Below are 17200 nucleotides of genomic sequence, written 5' to 3'. Positions count from 1 at the left end.
ATGCTGAGATTTAATGCCAGCTTTACAGTGGGCTTACTGGATGAGATTGGACATGCTATTCTATCTCTAGAACAGGGTAATGATATTGCTCTTTTCTTAAAGTACTTGAGACAAACATATATACACATATTAAAATAATGTATAACAAGACTATTATTATAAGAGGTATCAGCAAAGTTTGGGATTTCAGAAACAGAAGTAAAAAATCACAGCAAATGAAATGGGTTTTCAAGATTATTATTACTAAACCACAAAAAGGTTGTGGAAGTAAGCATTTTTAATTGCTTGTCTTGTTACAGGAAGTATCAGAAGGGACTGAGAGAGTTGCTGTCCCTTGGTAGAGATACAGTGCTCATTACGCAGCACTTGCAGGATCCTGTACAACAATAATCCAAGTTGGCATCACATGACTATATGTCAGTGAAGTCCAAAAAACTGATGTGTTTAGTGGGAAACAATGAAACCCTTCATTTCTTCTGAACATTCTTAGTTAAAAAAGTGAACTTCAATACTCATTTTCTGGTATGTGAGAAAATTTCAACACACAAACACACCCATCCCTCCAAACAGTGGATGAATGATTTTGTCAGAAAAGATTTCTGTTACAATTACATATTTTTTTCATGGAAAATTTCTGGTTTGAAAATATATTGACTGTAGTCACCTTTGGTCGTTTTTAAGTTGGATATCCAATTCTGGATGAAGACCTAGCTCAAGTGATGAGATTAATGCACTGCCATTCAAAAACAAAAATGAGGATTTTTTTTTTTCCACCGCTAAATATATAGGTCAATGTAGAAGGACTGGCATTTCCTGAGGAAAAAATCACCTTAGTGAGGCATGTATCTGAGATAGACAGCAAGGTTATTCTTTCACAGGTGTGTTTATTTCCACTGCCTACACAGTAAAGTTATCTTTAAGGCAGCTAAGGTTAGCAGAGGAGAACCCACTCAAAATTTACAAGGTACTTTAACTTCTGTTTTCTTTTTTTTTTTTTTATACAAAGACTAATCATGTAAAAGCCATTAATATAAGACAGGAAGTTCTTATGCTCTGAATTAGTCTAGCTAACAAGCACAATAGTGATAGTGATTCAGCAATGTTGGACATTTTCTCATTGAAGTTCAGCTTTATGTTTCAGAAAATCTGTCCATTCAGAGATGCCTAACTAATCATTCCAGTGTGAAAAAAAAGAAACAAACAAACAAACAAAAAAAAAGCAGACCAAGGAAATATTATGCATTGTCAGTGCAGCAGGAGGCTAGGAGGATAAAATACCTTGGAATCATAAAGATAAGATAAAAAGATAAAGTTGTGTTTAATGGTCCAGACATATGCACCTCAGAAACTGTAAGGCTAATAAAACTGCTGTGCATTAAGCAGGCAAGACCCTACAGATCTCATGGAAAATTTGGGGGCATGAGTGTTTTAGTAAGATTTCCGCAATAATCCTGACATTCTCTCATCAGTACTTCTCAAAGCTGAGCAGTATTTCCTTGCTGCTTTTCTCATCATTATGTTTCAAGGTTTTTTTCAAAGCAGTAAGTTACATTAAGTATATTGATATTACTTCAACATAAAACACAATCTTGTCTTCATGTTATAGTAGCTCTTAACCATAGCAAAAACATTAAATTGAAAATCTTACTTCTGATAAACTGCTTCTCTGAGTTGTGACAGTTCCAACAACATCTCCACTCATTTGCACAGAGAGCCCTGAAGCAGCGCTGAGGGTCCTCCCCATTTGGCTCTTAGACGTCAAAGATCGGCTTCTGTGCATATTGATGACACCTTCTTTATTTCCTTGATTGCTAGGGGTAAGAGGCCGTGACAGCAAGCTGTTTGGAGTCACAGGTCTGCTTCCTGGTGTTGATGGAGTCGATGGCCTGTTGGTTTGTGCACCAGGTGTTGGAGGCCTGCTGTTTGCAAGACTCGAGACCTGTGCTCGGCTGTTAGTGGGCAGCGGTGGTGATTTGTTTCCTTGGAGTTGCACGTTTTTCCCCATTTGAGGCGGAACCTGAGGCCTTGGATTTTGGCCTTGTGTAGCTTGAAGATTGCCTTGATGGTCAGATGTAACTAAACTGTGGTGTTGGATACTTGGGCTTCTTGAGAGCCTTGCTTCTTCCCATAGTGCTAGGTCCTTTTCAATATCTGTGCACACATACAAACAAACACACAAAAAATCCTCACTTCTGTTTCTCTCAGGTTTAAAATTCTTATTGATTTTCTCCACTATAAGTGACAACTTTAAGTTGTGCAGAGAAAATCTATTCACCCATAAGATATAAGGCATCAGAATTAACAGTTTGACAATCATGTCCTCAGAAGTTATTTACATTTGATTTACTGCACACACATCTATCCCACAGAAATACAATATTGCCACTTCACTGAATCATCTAGCTATAAATGTCACTACAACCTACAAAAACCTCTCTCATCTCATCAAAGTTCTCCCTCTGTGGCTTTTGCACAGTTTCTCATCAGTATCAAGCTAAAATGGAGCTATGAACTAAACTCACAGTCCTTAGCCGCACTGTAGGGCAATCCAAAACTGGTTCAAGATGAGACCTTTGATTCTGGTCTCACTGTCTATTGCCCAAACAAAACTCTGGGGCTCTTCACCTCGAGTACATCTAGATCTGTGATCCTGCCTGGATCTGAATTTTGTACTGTGGTCTGTCTTCATTGCCACAGCAGGTGAAGGGGTCCCCAAGGTCTAGAATTCAAGAGAGAAAGCTGACTCCCGTTTGGTGTTCCAGTCCCTACCCTGCACAGGAGGACTATAAGGAACAAGATCCTATTTAAAAATGGAACAGTTCAGGTATAGTGAGGAAAGTATCTTCTGAATTCACGTAATTCATATAAATGCTCCTAATGATTTAAATCCAACAAAGTTAGGTGAGGGTAAGTTAGAATTTAGGTTAGAATAGCTACTAAAGTGAAAATTCTTTGCAAGTAAAAATGTCAAGAAGCTTAAGGAGCAGTTCATTTAATCTTACACAATTGTTCTGAATTTTCACTCTCACTGACACGTACTCTACTGTAATTTGATTCTGATGGTGACAGTTGCTTACCTTTAGAAAAGAAATGCTATTTTCCTTCAAACTGTACAAGCCAGAAGCTGTAAATCAGCATGGCCGCACTGACTTAATCACCTACTAAGTGAACATATATAAAATGTGGATTTCATTTTTATTTGCTCCTTTAAGTCCTAAAATAAACACTTTCTAAACTGCATATCAGAAAATCAGATTTTCCTGCAAGTCTTCTTACCAGGTAAACAGAATAAAAATAATATAAAATATTATAGGTATATTATATGTATAAAACTAATGTTTTATGTAAAATAGTTATATATGTGCCACCTTCAACATTCATATAGTTTGAAGTAGCACTTTGAAAACAGGAAAATAAGGTACATCAGGTTCATGTTACTACTTCAACACAAGATATTCCTCACATTGAAAATACTATTACTAAAAAAAAAAAAGGTGATAAAAATGAAATAGTTGTGAAAGCCTCAGATAAAAGTGTCTTTCAACTCTTTAAAAATTAAATGTTTTGCTGCTAGCAAATTTTAAAATGTAGTTTTTCTTTCTAGCGCACAATTAAGAATATTTCTAATTGTCACCTCAACCTTACAATAACGTTACTAAAAACTGGCCTCTAAAATTAATTGTTTCCATTTTGAAATAATTATGTCTTGAAGTACTCTTCCATTATGCTTTAAAAAAATCAATACATATCACTTTGGAATTTGTAAGATGCCTGGCTCTAATCCAGGGACCAATAAATGACAATGTGGGTTACCTGGTTTAAACTGATTAAGAAATATGCTCTTTTGAAGATTCAGTTTACTTTCTGTCTTTGCAAAATTCAGACCTCTAACTTTCCCATGGTGATTCAGTATGCAAAGAAATTATCTGAATATTAAATGATTTAATAACAGCTAAATAAACATTTTTGTGGCTCATGTTTCCTTCATTTCATATAGTAAACAAGCCTGCAGATAAACCAATTATGTTAATCATTTTTCCACATATAATTAACATGTTTTCATAATGTAATTGTTCAGTTTTATTTAGCACATGTTTTCCTTCAATAACAGCTTTTTAAACAGTAAGGAAAAAAAAAATCACAAATCTCCAGCCACGTGGTATTATCTGATACACAGTAAATACCAGAACTGAATTATGACTTAGGATTTTTTAAATCCCTTGTCAATGTCATTTAAAGGAAATTAAAATGCAGACAACAGAGCAACACAAAGGCATTTTACTTGCATATCAGAAATGTCAGAATAAGGATATCATTCATAATGTACTTACAAACTGTTTATGCATCTTACAGTTCTACTTGTAGTAAAATATATTCCAGAAGTGTGCAATGACTACAGATTGAGTATAACAAACAAAATGGGCAAGTTACTGGAATTAACGACCAAAGGGAAGAAACAAAACAAAACAAAACAAAACAAAACAAAAAAGCACAACTCCACTTGCATATGATATAAAGCAGATACAGTAATGCAAGAGCCTGGATCTTAGACAAAAGAATTACTGAGCCATATGTAAGGAAGGAAAGGAAAATTGATTACTTCAAAATCTGATTTTGTGAAAATGTTGTTTTCAAATACCAAGGTACTTAGGTACATGCTGACAGTTGATGTTACTCACTAATTTAGCTGTAGGCACCCACTTGTGCCAATGTTAAAAAGTCAGTTTTACACAGCACGTTCATAAGAGAAAGGCAAGCTCCTTAAGAAGGTGTATGTGAGACAGAGGACTATTTTTCATCATTGCACAGATAGTCCAAGTCACAAGTCAGGCATCTAAATGACATCCTAGTACTGGATAGGACTAATTGATTACATTGTACTTAGTGAAAGAACTGAAAGAGGGAGACTTGCTGATACCACAGACACTTCACCTTTTGCAAACGTATGAGAAAAATAAGGCTAAGCAAAAACGCAGCATTATTATCTGAGGTCCTCTGAGCTGATTCTTCATTGAGGGCAATAATAAAGCTTTTCTATCAGCATCTGAAAAAAGTGAGGATATTTTATTATCTTTTACTACCATACATACCAGCTAGATGTTTTTCCATGGTCTGAAGTTCTTTTGCTGCTAAGGAGTCCTTTAAGAGTTTCTGTCTTGGAGAACCTCCAGGTCTCACACCCATGGCATCCAGGGTCCAAACTGGCTGAGACTTAAATAGATAAAAATACATTGGAATATTTTTAATGTACTTTCATATTTATATGCAAAACAATTTTAAAAAAGGGGATGAGACCTCATTTAGAATAGTGAATCTGGTGGGGTACACTGTGCAGAATTAATATATAATGTTCATATGCAAAAAGTACAAAATATAATTTCTTACCTTAAATAACATAAATAGTAGGCATTGCATAAAATCAACAGTTCTAAAGTAATTCAAATATATACACGCACGCAAGCTCTTGTTCCACACTGAGACAACTTAACAAGGCAAATTCTTCAATGATTTACATTCTGTGCAATTCCAGTTACTCACTGGAGGTTGCACTTACTTTAAATTACCATAAAATTTGGCACAGTATCTCTGCAAAGCAGCACTTCTGGGAACATCACAGAATTTCCTAATCAAAATTGCCAGTGCTATTTTATCACTGCAAGAAGTACTCCTTTCAGGAACGGCAAATAAATCATTAAGGCAACATAGCCATTTGGAACAGATGCTGGCAAACATACTGCCTACCCAATCATTTCGCTATTGAATGCTGTGGTACTCAAAAGTTACCTGCATTTTCTGGAACCCATTCAGTAATTTCAAGAAATGGTTTTAAAATATAATGCTATGAGGTAAACTCAGTAAGTTTTTATAAGCTTCCTTGAAATACGCTAGAAGTATATGATGGAATGCTTAAGACTTGGTTATAAAAACAGCGAACAAAAACATTAATTAAAGCATTCTTAACAGCCTATCTGAAATAAATTTTACTTTATTATTTCAGCAAAACATTTCATCTGCAGTGTAGGGGGGTTCTTGCTTTCTCTGGTTTCCCAAAGAAATAAAGCTTATGCAGTGGTCTCATCATCATTTACCACTTACTAATTTCTTAATCTTCCAGTAAATGTCAAACAAATTTAGAGAGGGGCCAGGGTTTCAAAGGCATTAAGCTAATGTAATCACAGGGAGAATGATTAAGCAGAGGAGGGAGACCCAAACTGGTGACCCCATTTAGGGAAGGCACACAGAGGTCTGCTGCTGCAGTCCGCCAGGCTGTACCAAAGTCACCAGCAGATGAGTGGGATCCTGCAAAGAGCTGCAGCACGTGGCGGTGCTCTCCTGGCTGGGCTCTGACAGCATACAAGGGGTATACTGTGGTTCAAAGGATGAACACAAAATCAAAAGTTTGCTATCCTCTTTGCCCACAAACAATTTGCTTTAACTGCAAACATTGTAGCTGCCTTGTGTTTTGTTTTTTGTTGTTGATGTTTTTTTTTTAATTAAGCATAATTCAACAGAAGTAAACTATTATATGGCATATAATTTATAAATATAATCTTTTAAAATATTTTCCAATAAACAGTGTATTGTATTCCACTGATGACTGTGAAGAATGTCTTTTGTTAATTTGTTAACACAGACTTATATTCATAAAGCAACAGCTATACTGTGAAGTTCCACATCCATACTTAAAAAAAACCACTATTCATATTTTCTTGCATATGAAATAGGTCATACTGCAGGTAATCCTACCCTTGGTAATTCACAACATTGTTAAAACACAATTGACATTTTTTGATTTGCCAATTGTTTTTTTTTTTTTTTTTTACAGAAGTTCTACTCTGGTTAAATTTACCCATATTTAATCTCAGGTAAATATACAGCTGAATAAAACATAAATCACTCAGAAGTGGAAGTAATCCTGCAAACATATTTATTTCAGACATATCGTTATACTTTATTCACCCATTTCCCCAAGAGATTTTGAGAATTTTCCACTTCAGTCCAAACTGTGAATTCTCCATCCAAATCATAACCTGGCTTGCTGATGTCACCTGTATTAACTTACTCACATCTCTTTGTTTCTAACAGATATTAGTTACTCCGTATCTACCTCTAGATAGAATAGTAACTTATTGTATGAGTGATTCCCTTGAAATGAAAGAAAAAAAAATAAGAGATGGGAATGAGTAATAGGCCCTCTAACAAAAATTTAATATTCTGATTTTTAACCTATTTTTTCCATCCTCTGATCCTCAGATTTTTATGGGGGAAAGAGGCCATTTTTATACAAATTCAACAGTGTATCTTTTCTTAATGGGGAAAAAAACATCAGGGCATCAATGACTATAGGGTAAAAATCCCCAAGGTTATAAGGATGAACTCTTTCTATACAGTTTCATTCAAAGACATAACTCTGATGAAATAAAGAATAAAAACTAGTCTGTGGGCTATGGTAATACTCGAAGACCAAATTGTTTGTCTATTATTCTCAACTCTATTGAAGTTTATCATAAACAAATAATTATGGATTTTCTCTAACTCTCTAACATCCAAACACATAGACTTACAAATGTTAGCCTGCTGAGAGGGTTTCACCCTCCATCTTCTATTTTCTGTATATAAAATGGAGAAATCTTTCACTTCAACAAATGTCTATTGTTTCTTCTTACGTTCCACCTTTTCCTCTATCATACTTATTTCCTTTATGTACAGCATGTAAGTAACAGTATGTAAGACATACCATCTAAGGTGACTATCTGAGTGAAAGCATCTCAGCCTACTGCCCATAATAGAAACTAAAATAAATGGAGAAAAATGATTTTAATGGTAATTAATCACATTCAAAAAATAAAAAAGAATAATATTTAAATTAAATCATTTTCAGTTTGGAGACTCCAAATCACAAAGACAGAATCACAGTCACAGAATCATTAAGGTTGAAAAAGACCTCCAAGATCATCCAGTCCAACCATCCCCTTACCACCAATATCACCCACTAAACCATCATCAAACATCAGCAATATCTTTGTATGCTTCTATTCAGATTTTAAAATCTTGTATAAGTTCATTTAAGACACAAAGATATGCCTATGTATAAGCACATACAGGCACACCAAGTCAGTACATGCATATATTCTAATAATGCTTTTGTCTGCCTTCATCATGTTCACACACAACTACAAGAACAAACAGAATTTGTGTTCAGTTCTGGATGTAACACAGATGTATACATTCTTTCTGAGAATAAGTATTAATATTGTGTATGATTTAAAAGTAGTACATTCACATATTTTCAGTTTCTACCATTGCATATTGTTATATGTTCAAACTCCCTTTCAGATAAAGAGTTTCAACACCCTGTGAAGTAATTTTTGGACAATTATTTTCCCCCAAATACTGTATCTAGTTATAACAATTTTTGTTATAACTAGATATAGTTGTATATCTTCTTATAACTAGGTAAACTGTGCATATTTTTTTTTGTAGTATGTACTATCATAAGCTGACAGCATTTTGTCACAGAATAGCATTTCAAAAGACCAGAATAATATTCTAATACTAGTTATAGAACATGAGATATTTAATAGTAGCAATTTAATTTAATGGTAAATGATGTGCTTATAATACTGCCTTACAATTAAACACTCAATAGAAAATAACAATGATTTGGAAAATCTGAAAAACGAACAAAACCAATTAGAGTTTATTATGACATTAAAAACTGCAGTGTAATGAGTTTTTGCTCCTTCACTGATGCTAGATATTTCAGGGCTATAAGTAACAATATTTCATTCTTTTTGTAGGCAGGCTCAAGTAATGTGTTTTACATATATATATATACTTAACATAAAAAATATCTTTTAATATTTTGAGACTATGAGTTCATTTAAGTGCATAATACATAAACGCAGACAAGATTCCTCTGTTTCTCCAGCAATTTATGCAACAGCCTTATTCCTAAACGATAAGTACAAGCTGAAAGCAAGGGATGTTAATAAGAAAGTTCGGAAAGCATGTCAGTTCAAATGCTTTAGCAAGAAGAAATGAATTCACACAGCTAGAGCAGAATTCAGTGTCACCGTTTCTCTCCACTGGATGAATGGCAGCAGTTCAGATATCTCATTTAAGAGAGATTCAAACTTGCAAGCCATTTATTTAAACCTTCCTATTCCACTTTACTGAAAAGTGTCCTTTGTCTACTGGCCAGGTACAGCAGAGATAAAACAATCATGTGGGTTACCTCAGACTTTAATGATAATGACAGTAGACTGAAAGTGGTTGAAAAATTTAGTATGTATGCATAAAGTATACGTATACAAGAAGTCCTTTTCAATGCCTTCAGTACCTTCCAAACTGCAATTGACCTTGATTGTTCATTAAGCTTTATAAATATTAGCACAAAATTTATAAATGGCCTATTCATATTAACAAGATTTTAAATCTAAATACGAGGATGTTCCTGAAAGACATCCTTGCCTTTTTAACTTGTAGAAACAGCTCTGGGCCCTGTTCATGTCACCTTCAAACTCTGAAGGTAAGACAATGTCTCTTTGCACCAGAAATATGTTCAAAACCCTTGGGATACATTTGTCAACTTTTAAGGTCAACTATGCATCAATTTCTTAATTGGTTTTCTTTACATAACATCATTATTTCTTCACAAACAATATATTCATTAGTGCATTCTTTACTTAGATTACTTAGCCAAATTACTCCTAAAACATAAATTACAAAAGATAAAGCTGAAGGCAATGTCTCTTATCACTGGTTCCCTGAACTTCTGGAAAACACTGTAGCTTACTGGGAAAGTCATGGTGGTACACAAATACTATTAAGGATGTCAAGAATAAGAAAGTTTTTCAAGATCATTATAAGTACTTCAATCTGCAGCCCAATGTCATTTTGATGGCATACATCATATAGCTTTTATCCCTGGAAAAAAAAACAGTGCAAATATGAATATCTTGATCTTACCCTTGAGCTGAAATGACATGGGCTGGCCTGTAATACCCACAGACGCCCCGGGAGTTCTGCAGAGGTGCAACATTTCAGAATATCTGAGGCCAAGAGGAAGGCCTCCAAACTACCTACAACATCATCTGGAAATTAAATGCCTGTTAAAAAACAAACTACCCCTTCCTGCTGACCATAAAAAGTATTATGAAACAATGCAATGCTACTTTTCTATGTCATTTGGGCCTACTTCAAATTAAAACACCCGGGTACTCAACAGGCATGACCATGTACAAACATACATTCTCTTTTCAGGTGCAGGGAGAGTCCCCACCTCAGAAGAGACAGTGCTTCTTCATTTTTAAAGATTACCTTTTAATGTTGAATTGCATATTCACACCAAAAATATAGTTAATCACAATAAAAAGGAGGTGAAATCTAATTCAATCCTGAGCTCCTCACAAGTTGTATATATATCTTACATATTTTGATTGAACTCTTATTCTATATAAAACTATATATTCTACACAGTTTTGCCAATCAAGCGAAAATTTTATTGGTAACTTCAGGAGATAATATTGTAAGAAAGACCACCACACTTAGTTTTCTTGTATAATCCACTATTTCTTTGCTGAATGGCTTGAATGGCTTAAACAGAAATATTTGACAGAGATTCATCCCAGTGCAAAAAAATCCACTTATTCAACAATTTGTTTGCAAGTGTCCTTTCCATCTGACCAAGAAGCTGGCAAGGACAATTGTTATTCAAGCAGCTGAACTTTTATGCAATATTTTGTTTGAAGGTTAATCACACAACATTCATAATTTTGTAAGAGTTCACCAAATTTTAAATCTTTCAGCTACTACAGTCTGTTCGAGCACTTAAGGTGAGCTTGTCAACATGTTTTTTTAGGTACTGTAAAAATAATAAACCTCCTTAGAGCTCAGATGCAATATTGGCAGCCACCTCTAATCCCCATCTCCCACATTAGGGCCTGTTCTACTTGAAATGCCGTGTAATTGAAATTATAAGCTTTCTGCTTCCCATGGCAGCCAGCCAGAATATTTTACACTAAACTTTACACTAGAAAAATGGTAGTTTGGGTTAACTTACACATAGGTTTTCTGTTTACAGGCAAGAGAGAAGGAGGAAATACATAGGCACCTGGTAATAACATTTGTTTCAGTTTTTGAAATATAACTACAATAATTATTTTCTAAGTTTCAGTCCTGTTTTACTTACTGTTATTTGGACTAATAATTTTGAATTTGTCACACCAAAGATACCAAAGTTTTAGACAGGTAAAAACAGGGCATTCGTAGATTTTTAATGTATTTTTTTTAAGTTCAGAAAACTCTTTCATTTTAAAATTACATGTTAGAAGATTAAATATTTTAAATTATGAGCATTTTCAGTCCAGAACACATTTGCCATTCTGTCTACACCAAGAAAGATCTCATTGAAGTGCCAACCACGACCCCCATGCAATGCCTGCCAGTGGGGCTAATGGAACTGAACCTGTGAGGGGCCAGGGCTTTCCGCCAGCTGTCCTTACAGCCAAGGGCTGAAGTCTCCACTGGGACACTGGGCAGCCATGCCATGTGTCACAGGGCTTGGGCCAGCACCTGGGGAGCTAGGTTTTGCAATAACCAAAATGATGTCAGCAAATAGAATATGAGCAGGTGAGAAGTGAGAAAGAATTTTTGAGTACTTCAGGTGCTCTCCAAAGCAAAAGAGAATATTTAAGTAAGAAATTATTGCTTTGCAACTGTACATTCAAAATGCCATATCCATTTTATGAAATTTGTTTCATATAGATTACTTCTAGACCAAAGAATTTCAAGGCATTTAATTTAAAATACGTTGAATTTCCACATACTTACAAAAGTGAACTTAGATTTGGAAAAAAAAAAAAGTACGCAAATATACTAATTCTGGATGTATAGTATATAAATATGACCTTTATAATTCATGCTACCTCAGAATCACACTGCTGTTGTGCCAGAAGTCATGGGAACCTTAAAATACTTATTTTAATGGCTAACCTTCTAATTGCTAAACAGTGACCCCAATCCAGCAAATAATATTTAGTTAAATACAGAAGCTTAGGTGATCTAAAATTGTTGGTTATAGTCAAACTTCTACAAATATTGTTACTTCCCAGTATTGTTCCCAGAGAAAATGAGGGAAAGCCTAAGAAAGTTTCTATCAATTACAATTAAAATTACACATCGCTGGAATATAGCTGTATTCAACATGTATCAATACCATGAATTAAAAGTTTATTTTCTCCTTGTGCATGAAGCCTCAAATCATTTCACAAACTGAATTCCCATTAAGGAATTTCTGTATTTATCAAAGAAAATCCTGTGTGTATTCCATCTGGGAAAGCAATAGACAAGTTCCAAAGGAGTAGAGAAAACAAGACAGAATATATTTAAATCAGAACACCTCTATAAAACAATTTATTAGAGTGTTTTTCCCACAGTAATAAAGAGCAAAAACCCAACGCATTCTCATGCAAAAATGCCTTTTGCAGTTGAACAACTTTTCTTCTCCCCACCCCCCCACCCCTGTTTCTGTTGTACTTGGGTTGGTTTGCCTTACATGGACAATTTGCAAAGAAAAATACACCTTTTCATGTGTATATGACAGGCAAGATGAGTGAATGCAAAGATTCACATGAATAAAAACAGTAAGTATGAGTCCTGTTACATTCAGCTGGCAAAGGAAGCAGCTCAGAGTGAAGGCAAAGGCTATTTGGTGTGAATTGCCCACTGCATCTGTCCTGCTTCTTTCTGTTAGTTACTGTAAATTTAGTTGCTTCCCCAGATACCTTACTTTTCCATTACTGTCAGAATTCCAGATGACCTAACTTTTCCCTAGTGTTTCCGTTCAGTGTTTTCTTGAAGATTTCTAGCCAAATATTTATAAAACTTGTTTACACAAATGTGAAGTAGAATAAGACTCAAAAAACCCACCGCAAAGAATCTCAAAAAAAACCTTTGCATCTTGCCTAACACTTTTTGTTAAACTAAATATTTGTCAAAAAAAAAAAAAAAAAGAGAGAGTCCTTCAGTAAACCACAATCTCTAAGGACATTCTGAATGCTTGCTTCCACTTTGTGTCCTTGCAAAACCCTTGGGAAGAGTGCTGATTCCTGTAAATACTTCAAACTGATTTTCAAATATCAACTCTCTCTGAGAAAAATAAAGCTTAGCAAAAGATTCTGTTAAAAAGACTAAAGGGAAAAGGTCTAATTACAAAAATTTCTAGTCTCCAGACATGTAATACCAAAAATATACAATGTTACAAGAAAATCATAATGTAATCATAGTATAAATTACACTGAGCAATGTTATAGGCATAGATGTTGCATATCTCTTCTTATTATTGGCATCCAGGCTGCATTAGCCTTCACATGATCTTATGTGTGGACTTGTATACTGAACATGAAAAATATAACCCGTATAGCTCTTTTCTGAAGACTTTCTAAAAATACCCTTCCATAATTCTCGTGGCTTTATCCCACAATTTTTCTCAAAACACTGCTCTGAAGGTCAAGGCACGTTTAAAGATTAGTCAAGTATACATGAGTAGAGAGAAATTTATGATAATGACCAGTTTAACTAGCAACAGACTCATATTACCCTAGTGGGACACAGTACCAGTATTAAATATGGAATATCTTCACCTAGATCAGGAATTTTTAGAGGTAATATGCACATTTGAGTGAATGTCATGAACCAATTTGTTCAATTTATGAGAAGTGTCTGATCAACACCATATTTATTCTACTTCTGCCTTACCTTGTAACTCATATCTCATATAATATCTGAAAATCATGTATACTCATGAAAATGTATTTTGGTATTAATTCTGAGGCCCTCTTCAGGCATAATTCTTATTCTTTTAAAGAATTTGTGAGAATTCATTGCATGAATATAATCTTCATAGCTTCCCTAAGGGGAACCTCAGTTCAATCTCTATATTTTGTACGTGAAGATTGTCACAGAATAAGTCTCACTGGAAGTTATTAGGGGACCACGGAACAAAATTTTATTCCTTCAGAGCCCTAAAATGCAGGTTGGATTTTTTTTTTTTTTTGAGGAGATATAGGTACAGGCAAACATACAGTGTTTGACAGCTTAATCTTATTTTGCATAACAGTCATTTTAAAGAGAGAAAAGTACATAATCAGCTAATCACACTGATAATCAGTATGATTTAAGCTAATCACAATAGCTTAAAGATCCAAAACACAAAAGCCAAAAGCAGATGAACTAAGAATTACTGGCTTATGGGTCCTTAGTAACTGAGACAAAGGAATTTTTCCAAGAGCTCAGGAAAGGGAAGCTAGTTGCCCTTGCCCTCAGGAAGAGGTTGGGTAGGCAGAGCAATAGCTGCAACTTCTGGTCTTGACTTCTTTTTGCAGCACATGCAGTAACAGCAGTCACCTGTGTGGCTTTCAGGGATTCAGTCCAGTCAACTTCACTGCCTCTGGCAGTCTACTGCTTTAGGAAACTTTATCACAGAATGGCCAAGGTTGGAAGGGACCTCTGAAGATCACCTAGTCCAACCCCCCTGCTGAGCAGAATCACCTACAGCAAATTGCACAGGATGGCATCCAGGCAGGTTTTGAATATCGCCAGAGAAGGGAGACTCCACAGCCTCTCTGGGCAACCTGTTCCAGTGCTCTGTCGCCCCCACAGTACAGAAATGCTCCCTTGTATTCATCCGGAACCTCCTGTGCTTCAGTTTGTGCCCGTTGCCTCTCATTCTGTTGCTGGGCACAACTGAAAAGAAGAGACCAGCTCCATCCTCTTGACACCCTCCCCTCAGATATTTATACACACTGATGAGGCCTCCCCTCAGCCTTCTCTTTTCAAGGATAAACAGGCCCAGATCTCTTAGCCTGTCCTCATATGACAGGTGCTCAGTCCTCTAATCATTTTAGTAGCCCTCCTCTGGTCTTGCTCTGGTAGTTCTATGTCCCTCTTCTACTGGGGAGCCCAGTACAAGTATCTACACCTAGAACTAGCATTAAATGATAGATGTACACATTATATGTCTGTTTATATGTCTGTTTATAAGCATGTGTACACACAGCATATGTCTAAAAATACTCAGCTGAAGGGTGTATATTTCTGCAGCAAGATTTTGCTAAGAAATATAATGATCTTTTATTTTCCTTATTATTTTTATTTTTCCATGTAATTCAATTTATCTGTTCCTTTTTTCCTATGCTACATGTCTGTGGAACTGAAAAATCAAAGCTGGTAGCCATGGGTCCAAACCAATAAGAAAATCATGTGTAAAAACATAAGAAAGTGCTGCAAAATTTATTATATTTCTCTGTTCACTACTGTGAAAAGAAGCAGAAAGGAGGCTTGAGTGAGAAGCTGAAAGCAAGGGCTACTGAAGTTCTGCTCCTCATTCCCTTTACCCAATATCCACAAATGCTCTGTGAGCTTCTGGCAGTCCATGTTCTCAAAGATCTTTAGGAATTAAACAGGAACTCCCTGTCTGCCAACTGCTTTGATAACTCTGATTTGAAATATATTAAGTGTTTTATAGATTTTTGATTGTTTAGTATTTTTAGCTTTACTAGCAGTTAGCTGCCTGAAAGACTACAGGATCAGTCTGCATTGTCATTTTCCTTTTTTCTTTAATACTGCCCAACAAATACTTAAAAAAACTTAGCCAACAAATACTCAGACTTTAGTCTCACTTATCTTACCAATATTAAAGTGTGCGAAAAACAGAATTGCTATGAGTGAACAGAAATTAATGTTTCCTCTTATATCTGTCTGAAAGTTTGTAAAAACAAATAAGTACTGTCTTTTCAAGTAATTTGCCTGAGGGGGAAAAAAAAAAAAAAAAGCAAGTCCTTCTTTAACTTGTATTCAAATTTCTGATGCAATACAACTAGCTCTGAAGTTCTTATTATATAAATTTTCAAAAATTGTTAAATTTTAAAATAAGAGAACTGATGAAAATATCACCACACATAATATTGCATTATTTTTAAAAAGCCATACTTTAAATAGACATATCTTGCTTATCAGTTTCCAAGTAAACATTACCAAAAAGCTGAATTACAGTTAAGATATTATGTCAAATTTCATAAGAAAATTTAAAATTTAAATTATTTTGTTCTGTTCATTTTGTAATACTGCATATTATAAAACTCTTAAAGTGGATATTTAACCATTAAAGAAATATTTAAGGATGTACAGACATAGTATATAATGACTGAACTTTCAATGGAAGCTATACATGTAAGGCCAATAACGTATGTGTTCACATGAGATGATAATAATAGATTTCTAAATATCACCCTTCCTGGAATGAAAAAAATTAAAACTGCCATAGAACTGAATATTCAGAAGGGATAGGCAAATTAAGTTTTCCTTGTTTAGGATGACATTGCTGGCAAGCACAACTTTTATCTTTACGTACAGTCTAATTTTTATCTAACTATTTTTAAAACTTACAGGATTTCCCATATGGGAAGATACTTACAGATCCTGCCACTTGAGAGGCACTCTTGAATTCGTCAATATCTTCCATAAGTGTTTCAACCCCAGGTACTTGAGCTGTTCCAAAGAGGTAGAAGAAACATAAATCACACTAAATAATTAAGTGTTAGTCACTTTGAAAATAAAATACGTATAAATTAACTGCTGGGAAGGCACATGTAGCTACCATACAAGTACTACTTTTCAGTTAACACTTCATTGAATTTTAATTTATGGCTAATTTTAATTTATAAGCTTAATAAAATGAGAAACAGTATCTCTAACATGAACAGAGTGACAAGCAAGCATCCTTCCACTGCCAGATGTTTTGTAGGTTATTATTTTTCTATTAAAACTAAAAACTGTTTGTCCTTTGCACAATGGAGTAGCGGATCTTCAGTTTTAATAAAATCTATTAAAGCAAATGTAATTAATTCAGTTAAACAAGTTAGGATATAGTTAAAATGTTTGAAATAAGAAGTTTCAGTCATTTTAGGCAATGTTTAAAAGCCATGCAGGCTATAATTTTTACCCATACTGTCACATTTGTTAAACAACAAAATTTGCTGAGCAATCTAGAATGTTTCTTTGTCACATATGTAATGACTTAAAAGACAGTTTATTTAGCTAGAATCATAGAATATCCTGAGTTGGAAGGAACCCACAAGGATCATCAAGTCCAACTCTGGCTCCACACAGGACCACACAAAAACCAGACCATGTGTCT

The 17200-nt window shown here is 34.8% G+C and overlaps 1 protein-coding gene across 1 annotated transcript in view; it reads right to left on the bottom strand.

Moving 5' to 3' along the window:
- C2H8orf34 (chromosome 2 C8orf34 homolog) overlaps positions 1-17200 on the bottom strand; it is a 168976-nt gene that overhangs the window by 15266 nt on the left and 136510 nt on the right. Inside the window, exons 10-12 of the mRNA XM_035563073.1 lie at positions 16478-16551; positions 5091-5211; positions 1649-2151 (exon numbers count right to left, since the gene is read on the bottom strand). Of these exons, the coding sequence (XP_035418966.1) occupies positions 1649-2151; positions 5091-5211; positions 16478-16551 (698 nt within the window). The remainder of the gene's footprint in view (positions 1-1648; positions 2152-5090; positions 5212-16477; positions 16552-17200) is intronic.

This window comes from Cygnus atratus, chromosome 2, assembly GCF_013377495.2.
Source record: "Cygnus atratus isolate AKBS03 ecotype Queensland, Australia chromosome 2, CAtr_DNAZoo_HiC_assembly, whole genome shotgun sequence".
Lineage (NCBI taxonomy): Eukaryota > Metazoa > Chordata > Aves > Anseriformes > Anatidae > Cygnus > Cygnus atratus.
This window is presented reverse-complemented; position numbering and strand designations above follow the sequence as displayed.